This window comes from Capsicum annuum, chromosome 5 (assembly GCF_002878395.1).
Source record: "Capsicum annuum cultivar UCD-10X-F1 chromosome 5, UCD10Xv1.1, whole genome shotgun sequence".
NCBI classification, from domain to species: domain Eukaryota; kingdom Viridiplantae; phylum Streptophyta; class Magnoliopsida; order Solanales; family Solanaceae; genus Capsicum; species Capsicum annuum.
Window position 1 is genome coordinate 68,851,694 of NC_061115.1, and position 15,277 is coordinate 68,866,970.

The window sequence follows — 15,277 nt, forward strand, 5'->3', positions numbered from 1 at the left end:
AAATTTGATTTGCATAGTTTCGTGCATCATCCCCATGACTCAGATCAAATTTATGTAGGGCTATGCCATTATTCCGATCGTACCCATATAATTTCTCTTTTTCAGTAGGGTCGTGCCGTCATTCTGACCCTACCTATATAATTTCTATTTTCCAATAGAGTCGTGCCGTCATTCCAACCCCACCCATATAATTTCTATTTTCTAATAGGGCCGTTTCGGCATTCCGACCCAATCCATATAATTTCTATTTTCAATAGGGTTGTGCCGTCATTCCGACCCTACCCATATAATTCTCTTTCACATTAGGGTTGTGCCATCATTCCGACACTACCCATATAATTTTTTCTTAAATGACTACTTTTCAGCCATCAAATCTATAATCTGCCGAGTGAGCATGTTACGGCCAATTCTTCAGCGACTTTCTTGTTCAAGATCTACACATCTCTTGATTTCGAGATGACCCATAAATTTTATACCAATTTCTGGCAATTTTCCAGCAACAAATCGATTGTGCGACAATGTTTACTACTTTTCAGATAACTTTTTCAATTTGTTCTGTTTTAATTAAGGTCTCCCAGACGTCCAGAGCAGTCCTTATCAGTTTTCTTACAGATATCTTCACCAATCCCTCACTGATCCTCGTATTAATTACATCCATAACAAACTTGTTGCATATGCCTTTTATGCATCATCTTAAGGGAAGTGCTGGAATATGAATGGGAATAGAAATAACATATAAAATCCTACTTGGAACTATTAGGAAAAGGATTGTACTATAGTGTACTATTTGGAAAAGGATTAGAATGTAGTGTTCATAAATAGGTCTCAGTGTAATGATGTAGTAACAACAATTCAATAATATTCTTCACTTGCATTTCTCACATGGTAGCAGAGCTTCCACGATCATGGTAAAAACTCAAAGAGTTTTCGTTTCCGGCAGGCGGCTATAATCCATATATGTTACACGTCTGGCCAATGATTATGTTAGCAAAAGTTGGGTCACCATATATCTTTCTGGTGACTATTTTCTCATATCTGATTTGCGTAGCATCGTACATCTATCCGGTGACTACTTTCTCATATCTGATTTGCTTTCTCATATCTGATTTGCGTAGCATCGTGCATCTATCCGGTGACTACTTTCTCATATCAAATTTGCATAGCACCGAGCATCTCTTTAAACTACTTCTCATATTTAATTTTCACCATGCTTTGCATCTTCTCGAACTACTTTCTCATATCTGAGTTGCATAGACCGTGCGTCTTTCTGATGACTCCTCAAATCTGATTTGCATAGTTCCGTGTGTCTTTTCGGTGGCTCCTCAGATAAAATTTATGTAGGGCCATGTCATTATTCTGACCCTACCCATATAATTTCTCTTTCTCAGTAGGGTCATGCCGTCATTCCGACTCTACCCATAAATTTCTATTTTCCAGTAAGGTCGTGCGGTCATTCCGACCCTACCCATATAATTCTTTCTTAGTAGGGTCGTGTTATTATTCCGACCCTACCTATATAATTTTCTCATATTGTGACTATTTCTTAGCCATCAAATCTAATAATCCAACGCGTGAGCATGTTCCGGCCAATTTTTTGATGACTTTCTTGTTCAAGATCTACGCATCTCTTGATTTAGAGATGACCCATATATTTTATACTCCCTCTGTTTCAAAAAGAATGACCTACTTTGACTTGGCACAAAGTTTAAGAAAATAAAAAAAACTTTTGAATCTTATGGCCTTAAATTAAAGTTGTGTCAAATGTACCAAAATGCCCTTTAATCTTGTGGTCCTAAACATGCCATGTGGAAAATTGAAATTAAAGTATTGCCCAAAAAAGGAAAGGGATCATTCTTTTTTAAACAAACTAAAAAGGAAAGTAGGTCATTCTTTTTTAAACGGAGGGAGTACCAGTTTCCAACAATTTTCCAACGACATAACAATTGTGAAGCAATGTTTACTACTTTTCAGATCACTTTTTCAATTTGTTCCTTTTCAATTGAGGTCTCCCAGACGTCCAGAGCATTCCTATCAGTTTTCTTATAGATATCTTCACCAATCCCTCACCGATCCTCGTATTAATTACATCTATAACAAACTTGGTACATATGCCTTGTATGCACCAGTTTGAGGGGAATGCAAGTGTAACACCCCAATTTGCTAAATTGAAACGCTACACGGTGCTCATGACCCCGAAGGACCACAAGCAAACCCATGATTGATATCTGTACCTGTATACTACATAAAATACTGAATAATGCGGAAACATGCACTGAAAGGCCATAAAGTTCAATATTGAACATAACATGGATGAGATAACATCTATGGGGTAATACAATACCCAAAAAAAAACTGTAAACACTGAAGTCTGAAACATAATAGTCTGCATCTAGTCTGAAAGCCTCTACTGTCTGAATAATCTGAGTAAGGAGTTGATGGGACATGTCCCCAACTAACTCCAACTAATAACTAATCAATGAAATAGTGGAGAAATAATCATGTCCTCGAAAGATGAGGACTCACTTCTATTCTAACTGCTGGGACTGGAATCTACTGCTGATCTGGAACTCGTGTCTCTGAACCTATGGTATAACATAAAAAGAAAGCACCATAGTGCAAAGGCATCAGTACAATGGAATGTACTGAGTATACATGTGAGGTAGGCTATATGCAAGGGTTAACATGCATGAATAATGCTAGCTGACTGTCTAACATGAATACGAGAATGCATACATAAATACGTAACTATTACTGACTTTGTGATACCGTGATTACTGAATCTGAATACTAATGACATGACATACTAATAACTGATATAACTGATAGCATAAATAGTTGTATCTGAATGTAACTGATAACATGGGTGACTGTATGTGACAGTCCTGAATCTGATGGAACTATCTGAGTTCCTTACTGCATCTGAGTCGACTGTATCTGACAGTCTTGAATCTGAAGAACTATCTGAGTTCTTTTATTGAGACTGGTACTGAAACTGTGGGAGGTAGTATTTAACCGACATGCCCCTGATACGCCATTATGGCTGAGTTGGGGTCCAATCTATAACCCCAATTGGAAGGGTGTCAATACTGCGCCACTGGTAAGGACAAGTTGTGGGCGACCCTTATCTGATAGTGTCCCCAAAAGAGAACAGTAGGGCCCTTATCTGACAGTGCTTATCCACCTCATAAACCCTCATCGAACAGTGTTGATGTCTCAACCTACGCTGGCTACATAGTTCTGGAACGCAAGGATGACTTCTAAGGATCACACCCTCATCTGATAGTGTGTATCCCTATCCTTGGGTTCACTCGGTGCTAATTCCTACTCCCATATGAATGGACACTGAACATGATTTACTGAACTGAACATGAGCTGAGTTACTAAGTTCCGTTGACCGACGGAATACTACTGATATCTGACAACTGACTAAGTCATAAGATCATAGAGATTTTTCCTGAGTCATAAGACTATCTAAAATCTAAGGATTCATAGCTTGACTGAGAGTATCGTGAAAACATGACATGGCTCTAGGTACACAGCTAATGTTTCGGGTACAAGTACCCCAGAACTCGATGGAAGGAAACTGACAAAGCATGACTTACTTGAATACATAATAATCATCATAATACATTTACTGAAGCATTTCATCAAACATGTGATAGGCATAAGCTTGTACGTAATGGGGATTTCATGATATCATGCTAATTAGACACTTTCCCTTCATCTAGGCATTCAATCAAACACATAGTAGGCATAGAATATGTAACCAACATCATACAACAATTAACTGTCGTGATTCAATTCCAATTTAATCATTCAAGGGTTTAGTCCTAGGGTTTCATGAATCTATACCGTTACAAATCAACCCATATGGAATTTAACACTCATTCATGGAATACAATTCAATTACTCATTATCAACATGAAGAAAAGAGCCCAATATGAACTTCATAAGAAAACCCATAACTTGAATTTAGAAAAGGGGTTCTTGGGCTTCATGGACGAAAAGAGTCTATGAATGAACACTATGCATACCAATTCATGATTTCGTGAAGATTGATGGTGAAACCTTCTTGAATTTGAATCCCGAATAGAAACCCTAGCTTGTTCTTGAGAGAAACTTGAGAGAAAATAGTATATTTTGGGTGAAGAATAGCTAAATCACGTGTTATTGGATTTAAATACGGGTAGGAAACTGACCCTTCTAACCCTGAACGCGTCATTTAATTTCAGTAAAATTTTCCCGAACTAGGCCCCTGGCGCGACGCGGAGCCATTGCGTTGCCCCTTTCTTCGTGAACTGGAACTTTTGCGCGACGCGGGGGAAATCGCGCTGAGACACTGGAAAAAGGACAACTCTAAATTAGAGTGTTGGCGCAACGCGCCACAATCGCGGACACCTACTGCAATTTCCATTTCCTCTTGTGGCGTGCCGCGCCACTGACTAATATGGCGCTATTTTACGACGGGAACTTGAAATAGTCATACTTCTTACCCGGTTATCGAATTTAAGCGAATCATATATCGATGGAAAGCTTATTGAATTTTTCACATGACAAAAAGTGAAAATCTTGAAAATTCCTCATGTAATAATTATCCTTCAGTTTAGAAGCTAATACTAGGCATTGTTGGGACGAAATTTGCTAGAAATCTTCGGGGTATTACAGCAAGAATATGAGTGGGAATAGAAATAGCATATAGAATCCTACCTGGAAAAGGATTGTAATATAATGTCCTATTTGAAAAAGGATTAGAATGTAGTACCTATAAATAGGGTCTTAGTGTAATGTAGTTACAACAATTGAATAATATTCTTCATCTAATCTTCATAACTGCTACTTGGCATGTTTAAAACTAGAGCCTTTGCGGATCAAAAGTATTGGAAACCTTTCAGGTTAAAAATATTGGAGCCCTTTCGGGTTGAAACTATTGGAGCCATTCGATTTTTAAAACGATGGAGCCCTTTCGTGTTGAAAATATTGGAGTCCTTTCGGGTTAAAAATGAGCTCTTTGCATGGTTAAAAATGAGCCCTATATTTCTCACAAGCACATATGAGAATAATGTTTTTCCACTTACGGAGTTTATTGAATGTTTAACAAGATATTATGTTTTCGAGTATTTCCTAATACAGTTAACTATTGCAACTAATGTATTCATAAAGGGCAACCCATTCATAAAGGGCAACCCGGTGCACTAAAGCTCCCCCTATGCATCGATTATCGGACCTGAGGAAGAGCTCCACCACAAGGGTGTCCTGTACGCAACCTTACCTTTAATTTCTGTCAGAGGCTATTTTCAAGGCTTGAACCCATGACCTCCTGGTCACATGGCAGCAACTTTACTCCAAGGTTTCCTTCAACTAATGTACTCATAAACTTTTCAAAAAGACACTCACATCATCAAGTCCGCTGCATTACATGTTAAAAGTATGCCTAAAGGGATGGTGTCTTTAACTGTCATAGCTCATTGTCATTTTTGCATAGGAGAAATATAGGAGAAAAATATTATTGAATTGTTGTGTTTACATTATTACATTGAGATCCTATATATGGACACTACTTTACAATCATTTTCCAAGTAGGATTCTAGATAATATTCATATTCCTACTCATATTCGAACACTCCCCCTCAAACTGGTTCATACAAGTCATATGCACCTAGCTTGTTACAAATGTAATTAAGACGAGGACTGATGAAAGACTTAGTAAAGATATTCGCAAGTTGATCACTTGACTTCACAAATTTTGTAACATCTCCTAAGAGTATCTTTTCTCTGACATAGTGACAATCAATCTCTATGTGCTTAGTCCTCTAATGAAACACTGAATTTGATGCGATATGAAGGATTGTTTAATTATCACACACAAGTTCCATATTACCGATTTCTCCAAAATTTAGTTCTCTCAACAACTGTTTGATCCAAACAAGCTCAAAGGTTGCTATAGCAATTGCTCGATATTCTACTTCTGCACTAGATCGAGCAACCACATTCTATTTCTTACTCTTCCAGGACACCAAATTACCTCCTGCTAAAACACAATATCCGAATATAGAATGCCTATCAGAGGGTGATCCTACTCAATCAGCATATGTATATCCAATGATATGCTCATGGCCTCGATCCTCAAAGAGTAGTCCTTTACCTGGAGATAACTTTATAAATCGCAAAATAAGAACTGCATCCCAATGACTTTCACAAGGGAAGTCATAAACTTACAACACTCACAGGAAAGGATATGACAAGTCTAGTCACTGTGAGATTATTCAGCTTTTCAAACAACCGCATATACCTTCCCGGATCACTGAGTGGCTCCCCCTGTCCTGGCAGAAGTTTAGTATTCAGATCCATATGAGTGTCATGGGTTTATATTCAATCATTCCTGTCTCCCCAAGAATGTCTAAGGCATACTTGCGTTGAGAAATAACAATACCTAATCTGGACTGAGCAGCCTCTATACCTAGAAAATATTGAACTATTGTGCTAAACTTCCCATACCAAGCTCGAGGGAACTATTTCAGACCATAGAGTGACCTACGCAATCGACATACAAGGCCACTAGACTCTCCTTGAGCAACAAAACCAAGTGGTTGCTCTATATAGACTTCTTCTTCAAGATCACCGTGCAAAAAAACAATCTTTATGTCCAACTGATAAAGAGGCCAATGACGAACGACAACCATAGATAGAAAAAGGCGGACAGATGCTACTTTAGCCATGAGAGAGAAAGTGTCACTATAATCAAGCCCAAATATCTGTGTATATTCTTTGTCAACAAGAAGAGCCTTAAGCTAATCAACCTGACTGTCTAGACCAACTTTGACAGCATAAACTCAACAAAAACCATCGGCAGATTTACTTGCAGGAAGGAAACAAGCTCCCAAGTACCACTCGTATCAGACATCTCATCAATCATAGTCTGTTTCCATCCTGAATGTGAAAGTACTTCACCTGTAGTCTTAGGGATGGAAATAGAGGACAAAGATGATACAAAAGCATAATAAGGTGATGATAGACGATGATAACTCAAGAAAGTATAATGTGGGCTAGCATTATGAGTGGATCTTATACTTTTCGAAGTGCAACTGATTGGCTAAGAGGAGGCAAGTCCGCGGTAGAGGCAGCTTCAAGTACATAACATGAATCATCTGGGACGAATGTTGGAGGCGCGGCGATTATAAGTCAAAAGGGGCGGTACTGCAGCTGGAGATGTATAAGTAACCGTAGATTCCTATAAGGTTGGTGTGGGTAAGACTAGAGATATGGGTAAGACCTCAGAGATATCAAAATGATCAAATGTAAGGTTGAGATTCAAAGAATGTGACATCGGCGGACATAAAGCAGCAACCAAGATAAGGTGAATAGTATCGATACCCTTTTGGAACTCGAGCGTAACCAAGGAAGACACATTTGAGAGCATAAAGGGCTAATTTATCTTTTCCTGGGTAAGTTATGAACAAAACATGTGCTCTTAGAAACACGAGGGGGGATAGAGTAGAGATGTGACTGAGGAAATAGTATGGAATGGGGAATCTGATTCCGAATCAAAGATGCTGGCATTCTATTAATGAGATAGCAAGATGCGAAGACTGCATCGCCTCAAAAATGCAACGGAACATGGGATTCAATGGGAAGAGAGCGAGCCGTTTCAATGAGATGCCTATTTTTCCTTTCTGTTATACTGTTCTGCTGAGGGGTGTATGGACATGATGTCTAGTGAATAATTCCTTGGTGAGTCATAAACTCTTGAAACTGAGAGGATAAGTATTCTAAGGCATTATCATTATGAAAAGTACGAATAGAAGCACCACATTGATTTTGTATTTCAGCACAAAAATATAGAAAATAACTCATAAAGATTTTGATTAAGAAAACCCTAAGTACATCTTGAAAAATCATCAATGAAACTAACGCAATAACAAAATCCTAAGGGTGAACTAACTCTACTAGGACCCCAAATATCATAATGAACTAATGAAAAAATAGACTCTGAACAACTCTCAATACCACGTGAAAATATAGCACGGGTGTATTTACCAAGTTAACACGACACACAATCTAATGTGGATAAACTAGACAAACTAGCCACCATCTTCTGTATCTTGGAGAGACTCGGATGTCCCAAACATTTGTAAATAAGGTCCGGAGGGTCTGTAACGGAACAAGTTGTAAAGAAATTTGAAGAGGTAAAATATAACGGTCTTGTGATTCATGTCCTGTCTCAATCATCTGTGTCGTACTGCGGTCCTGCATTAGAAAAGAATCATCAACAAAAAGTTATACTACAATAAAGGGCACGTGTCAAATGACTACCAAATGCAAGATTAAAATGACAAGGGACAAAAAACAAAGTCGAGAGTCTAAAGTGATAGATGATAGGGGTTTAGCTTGTCCAACTCCTTTTGATTTTGTTAGAATCCCATTGGCTAAAGTAACAGCAGGAAGAGATGTTACCAGAAATATGATCAGAAGCACCTGATTCCACAACCCCATGATTCAAAGGTAGGAGATTGTGCAATTGAAGCTATTGGTAGAGATACATGCTTACTTGCTCAATACTGAAGATACTCATTATATTCCTTGTCAGATAAATACACCCATTGATTACTTATGGTGTTAGACTGAACAACATGAGCATTTTTAGGTGGTCAACCATGCAAAGAACATATTCCACAAGTATGTCCATGCCTATTACAACAACTACACAGGTCAAAAATAGCATGCGTCACGAGTACGTCCAAGCCTTTCATAATAACTACACCTAGGTCGAGATCTTCAAAATCGACCTCCCCCTTATCGATTTTTCATGGATTGTAACATTTAATTTTTTGATCTACTCATTAAGGGTTCAGAGTTAATCACAGAACTAAATCGAGCAAAAATGGTCAGTCACCAGAAAATTAGACTGTCGCCGACAAAAAAAAGTCAATCCCTTGAAAATTGGATTTGATTGTTAGAAATGGGCCGAAAATAGCTACACAGACCAGCGTGTGATGCGCGTGGTGACGCAGATCTGAGATTGTCGGCGGCACGTGATGGCACGTGGATCACCAGGGTTTGCTCGCCTGAATGTTTAGCACCTCGTGGTAGTGTTAGTTTTCGCACAACACTTATAAAACAGACGAGGGCGCAAATTAGCCTCGACATTCGTTGGAAATTGACGCTCGGGTACTATATGATTGAGTTTACTTCCCAGTAAGTTTTTGATACAAGACTAAGTGTGTATCAAGAGATTCAAGCCAACACAAGAGCAACAAGATGAACAACAAGGTGCTAGTGAATCGAAATAGGCCACTCACGGCTTCACTAGACTTTAGATTTAGTTTTGAGCAAGAAAAGAGATGAACACAAGAACAACAATGCTAGTGAATCGAAAGAGCCCCACACGGCTTCACTAGACTTCAAAGACCAACAACAACACAATGTTAACAAAAGAGATGGATGGATAGTTTGACATACAATATTCAAGAATCTAAGAACCCTAACCACATGTAAGGACCCTAAGATTAATAAATGTTAACACCAAACTCTTACGTTGACAAAAGAGGGACTTTACCTCCCTAATCACCAACGTATCAAGTCAACGATGCAACACAAGTGATATCCACACTTAGGCAGCCCTAGTTACAGATTGGTGGCTTTTCCAAGCCCTACAACTAAGGGGTGTTACTCCTCACACTAGAGAGAGAGTTTGTCTTCTATCAATAAACAAGTCCTAAAAACCCTATCTTGTTCTATTTATATTACGTTGCAAAAGAAGGCAAACAACTACACTACCCTTAATGAGAGGGGTGGCCATGGAGAACATTTTGGGCAAAGTGAAGTGACCAAAATGCCCTCAATGAAAATGGCCCAAAAACCGTGAGTTATTAAGTGTCCAAAACCGTGAATGAAGTCTTCAATACCCCAAGAAATCTTCCACTCACGGCCTTGATAAATAGTAGGCTCAAAATGGGTATTCCTTGCATATTCTTGTGCCCTCGGAGTAGGGTAGCCATTTGACTTGTATCAGTTTCTCACCAAACCTACACTGTAACCATGTGAGAAATATAAGAGAAAAATATTATTGAATTAGTCTAGATTTTTACATTGAGACCTTATTTATAGACACTACTTTACAATCTTTTTTCAAGTAGGATTCTATATACTATTCTTATTCCTACTCATATTTTAACAATGCAATTGGAGTAAAAAGCAAAATCAATTTGATCGTCGTGGATGCATCTACCTTAGCATGCTACACTGTTCACTTTATACTCAGAAGTTGCTGATTCATTCTTGTAACGGACCTTGCACCTTTAGTTCAGAAACAACTATTTCCCCCGGCTTCTTAATATCTTCCAACTTCATCTGTGCAATTTTTCATGAAAGCGCAAAATACACTCAACTCAATTCTTCTTATGTGATATCAGAGGCTAAAATGTAATGGAACTAGACTGGAGTGGGACTCACAATGTGCAATATATTGCCCTAATTACTGTTGTCCTAGACACTAAACCACACAACTATACAACTGTCTAGTCAAATTTGTATGGTGGTTGGTGGTCACAAGTCTGTTTGAAAAGAAGGATTCCAGTCTTAGATTTGCTTCCACACAACACCAAGAATGACGGGTAATTGAACGAGTGACCTATTTCCAACTAATTCCAAGCCTATTTCGACCTACTTCCTTACAGGTTGAACCCATATTTCCCACATTGTAAATGGGTGGGTTGAATATGATTTTATCATGAGCAACTTGAATGGGTCAGAAATTTTGGGTTAAACTTGCTAGAACTATTGATGATATAAGTGTCACTTATCTAAGTGTTTGATTAGTAGCTTGAGACATCACTTTCATCATTTCATACAAAAGACCTACGTAAATTACAGTATTGCTAGGTATTGAAGTAACAAATCAGGCATCGTCATTCACAGCAAAACAATGTTCTCGACATACTTGAAGAGACCGAAATGACAAACTGTAAACCAATTGATATTCTTGTGGATTTAAATGTCAAATTTGTGTCAAGAGAATCTATCAATTGACCTCGTGAAATATAAGAGATTGGTTGTAAAACTTAATTGTCTCACTGTAACTCGCCCTAGTATCGTCTTTTCAACAAATATTTCAGTTTCCAGATTCTCCATACGAAACTCATTGGAATGCAATAATCTATACCATACGGTATATTAAAGGGCTATATTATGAAGATCGAGAACATGACAAAAGTGTAGGGTAAATAGATATGATTGAGCAGGATTCTCTTCTAATAAACGTTCAACCTCTGGATAACGTGTTATAGTTTAAGGCAATTTAGCATTTTGGAAGAGCGTTAAGAAATGGACTTTGGATCGAACTCAACCCTAAAAGTTAAGTCACATGATAAAAATTTCCCAAACAATCATATATGGAAATAACAACTCATTTCCTCCAGCAAAGTAGGACACTAACAATCCTCCCCACCGTTCGTGCATGATTTGACATTTGGAGTATGGATAATGTAACATGAAGGTCCATTAACTGTATCACCTCGCATCTCGAGACATATTTAAGTCGTCCCATACGTATGTTAAGAGTTTAGAAACCAAGTCATTTGACCCAAGGATCAATTAGAAATCACCCGAAATAAGTTACGAGACTTAGACGAAAATTCGGAGAAGTATAAGGCCAAGGTGCCGCATTGGGCAAGCCAACGCTATGGCTAACGTGCCGCCACCTACATAAAAATTCAAAGAGATAAAAAGTGACCTCGTCACCGCAATGGTCGATGCGGCGCACTGCCTTTCCCAAATGATATGGGCAGTGTGGCGCATTAAGGGGTGTTTCGGATCGAAAATTTTCCGATGTAAGGGTGTTTTTGTCCGACCCTTATTATGTAACCCCTACCCACGGCTTAACACACACCCTACCCCCCAAACAAGTAGAAACACTTAGATCAAAAACTCTCTAACTCAAGCAAAGAGTCTTCAAGTCCTTCTCCAAACTCCTCCATTCTTTCAAAGTATGTAAGGCTAACCTTCAGTGTGGGAATCATGTTCTTCCCCACAAGTATGTTTTCAATTTTTGTTCATCCATAAATCAAGTTAGGGTTTTAGAATTGAATCCTAGAAGCTTAGTTTGATGGTACTCCTTGAATCTTCCTTGAAAATAGTGAAATCTCATAAATTAAATTCATGTCTTGATTGTACATCTTAATTCATGTTCATGGGGTCTATTTCGGATATAATTAATTTGTCTCAAGCTTATAAAATTTGTCTCATGTTTGACAGAAGATATCTCATGTTTTCTGTGAAACCTAGTTTATGATTTTGAAAGACTGCTTCATGAAAGCTTACAAATTTCTCCTATGCATGTCGATAGGTTTTGAAAAAAAAAAGTCTTTTATCTTGAAACCTCAGCCTAGCATGTTTTCATAAGATTTGGAGTTAAGACTCCGCAACATGATTTTAGTTAACCTTAAAAAGGATTACAGTATGATTCTCAGTTTATCTTAAAAGATAACAGTATGAGCACATAATATGTTTTGGGAGGACTATTGTTAACCGAGAAGGGTATGGGTTCAAATAATACATGTCCTGAAACAACGTTTTCCACTGTAGGTTATGGATCGTGACGTTGGTTTGGGCGACTCCTCCATGTGCCCATGGTCGGGCTTATATAGATCCACGCTACAGTTACGTCATATGCCCCAGCAAGGTATAGGACAGCTCTCCCAACTGAGTTGGAGGTTGGGCATCATAGACTCACATCGTTTTATGTCGGTTTTGAAAAACTTCCGAACAGAAAACTTATCTATTTTCTAGAAAGATGATTTTGACATAAGACCTTCAGTTTAAAGAAAAGTTTTTACAATGTTTTACTTTCAGTTCCATATGATTCAGATATTCAGATTCTGATTTCAGATATACTGTATAGCTCATGATCCAATTATACAGTTACTTATTATTTAGATACTCAGTTTATCCTATTGATTCAGCCTTCCGGTTGCACTTATCATTCAGATAATCAGGATGCTTATTATCTTACTGTTCCGTTAATTCATGACCTTAATGTGTACTATACTCAAGTCCAGTTATCCAGATTATCAGATATTGTGTTGTTTCACTTCAGCTTTATTACCTACTGTACATTCCATAAACTTATGCCATTTGGCGTTGCATCGTTTACTGATGCAGATTCAAGTATAGAGGTCCGCAACCAGGCACTCCCATTAGATTTAACCTCCTCGGCTTGGGTAAGTCCTTGCATTCAGAGGACTTGGCGTATGTTTAGTTTAGTAGCTCAGTAGTTCAGTAGTGCAGTCTTTGCTAAATAAAGGTAGACCGAACAGTATTCAGTTATATCAGTATAGACAACTAGCGATCAGTCAGTTTAGTTGTATTCAGTTTTCAATAGACTTTATGTCTCAGTTTATAGAAGTATATTTTTCTTTAATTTTAAAAGTTTAATTCTTACTTGATGTTATTTTGAGCTTCCACTTATATTTCAGTTATCTTTTAGTATAATGTCAGACCAAGGGCACGATCGAGCCAGTAGTGGCATCGGGTTCCAGACACCACCAGGTGCAGGCTCGGGGCGTGACATTAAGCTTGGGTAAACCAAGAATAAGAATGGGTCTGGTTCAGATGCCATGTGAAATAATGCCAAAAGATGCTGAAAAATGTTCTCGAGCATTGTCACTTCAAAGAGTGGGAATATGGATACCAAACTATGTCTTAATCTCTGTGGAAAATAAGACAAAGTAGAATATAAATCAGAAGGATTTTAAATAATTAAACCCTCATTCTAGAATTATCATCAATGGATGTTACAAAGTCGACAAACCCTCGACATGAAATAACGGGAGTCGGGCCCCAAATGTCTGAATGAATTAAAACAAAAGAAGCAATAGCTCGTTATTGACTCTGCTTGGAAACTGAACGCTATTCTGTTTACTAAGTGGACATGACTGACACTCTAATTGTCTAACTTTAAACGAACTCCATGAACCACAACTGCATCGAAGCTTCCCATAAAACACTTTACAGTGGTAATTCATGGAAGGGAAAATGTGTTTCTTGACTGTTTGTTAGTCACCCATGCTGCTCCTCTTTTTTATTTCAAACAGAAAAGGAGGGAATCAAACTAAAAGAATCTAAAGATTGGACTCTCTGATTATTCCCTCAAGCATGTTGGGGTTTATATAATGTTTGCAAGTAATCCTAAAAAGAAAAGGAAGTAATTTCCCTAAAAAGAAAAGGAAGTAATTGCTCTTCCTACTTATACAATTATAGGCAAGTTACCCTCTACTCCAAAAAGCTGGTGCATACAAGACATATGTACCAAGCGTGTTATGAATGTAATTAATAGGATGATCAGTAAGGGACTTGGTGAATTGGTGAAAATATCTGCAAGAAAACTGGTAGGGACAGCTCTAGACGCTTGGGAGACCTCAGTGGAAAAGGAACAAGCTGAAAAAGTGGTCGGAAAAGCATTAAACGTCGCTAGAAAGTCAATCTGTCATTGGAAAATTGTCAGAAATTGGTATAAAATATATGGGTCATCTCGAATTCAAGAGATAAGTAGATCTTGCACAAGAAAGTCACAGAAAAATTGGTCGAAACATGTTCATGCGTTGAATTATTAGATTTGATGGCTGAAAAGTGGTCACAATCTGGGAAATAATTATATGGGTAGGATCAGAATACTAGCACGACCCCACTGAGAAAGAGAATTATATGGGTAGGGCTGAAATGATGGCACAACCCTACTGAGAAATAGAAATTATATGAGTAAGATCGGAATAACGACCGACCCTATTGAGAAACAGAAATTATAAGAGTAGAGTCGGAATGACGGCACAACCCTACTAGAAAATAGAGATTATATGAGTAGGGTCTGAATGACAGCACGACCCTACTAAAAAAGAGAAATTATATGAGTAGGGTCAGAATGATGACACGACCCTACGCAAATCAAATTTGAGGAGTCCCTACTAAAAAAGAGAAATTATATGGGTAGGGTCAGAATAATGACACGACCTTACGCAAATCAAATCTGAGGAGTCACTGAAAAGATGCACGGTGTTATGCAACTCAGATATGAGAAAGTAATCCGAAAAGATGCACAGTACTATGAAAATTAAATACGAGAAGTAGTCCAAAGATATTCTTGGTGTTGCACAAATCAGATATGAGAAAGTAGTCACCGGATAGATGCACGATGTGACACAAATCAGATACGATAAAATAGTCACCAGAACGATACATGGTGACCCAACTTTTACTAACATAATCATTGGCCAGACGGGCGGCATAT

General features: G+C 38.1%; 1 protein-coding gene across 4 annotated transcripts in view; it reads right to left on the reverse strand.

Annotated features, from left to right (window-relative positions):
* The window catches only part of LOC107853549 (O-fucosyltransferase 9), a 66,475-nt gene that overhangs the window by 4,756 nt on the left and 46,442 nt on the right, over positions 1 to 15,277 (reverse strand). The window contains exon 8 of one of the 4 annotated variants that reach the window (XM_047413047.1): positions 8,035 to 8,244. The exons of 2 other annotated variants lie outside the window; for them this stretch is intronic. In XM_047413047.1, coding sequence (XP_047269003.1) covers positions 8,056 to 8,244 — 189 coding nt within the window. In that variant the 3' untranslated portion in view covers positions 8,035 to 8,055. Of the gene's footprint in view, positions 1 to 4,561; positions 8,245 to 15,277 lie in introns of those variants that run through there. One more of the 4 variants, XM_016698541.2, reaches the window with a different exon arrangement.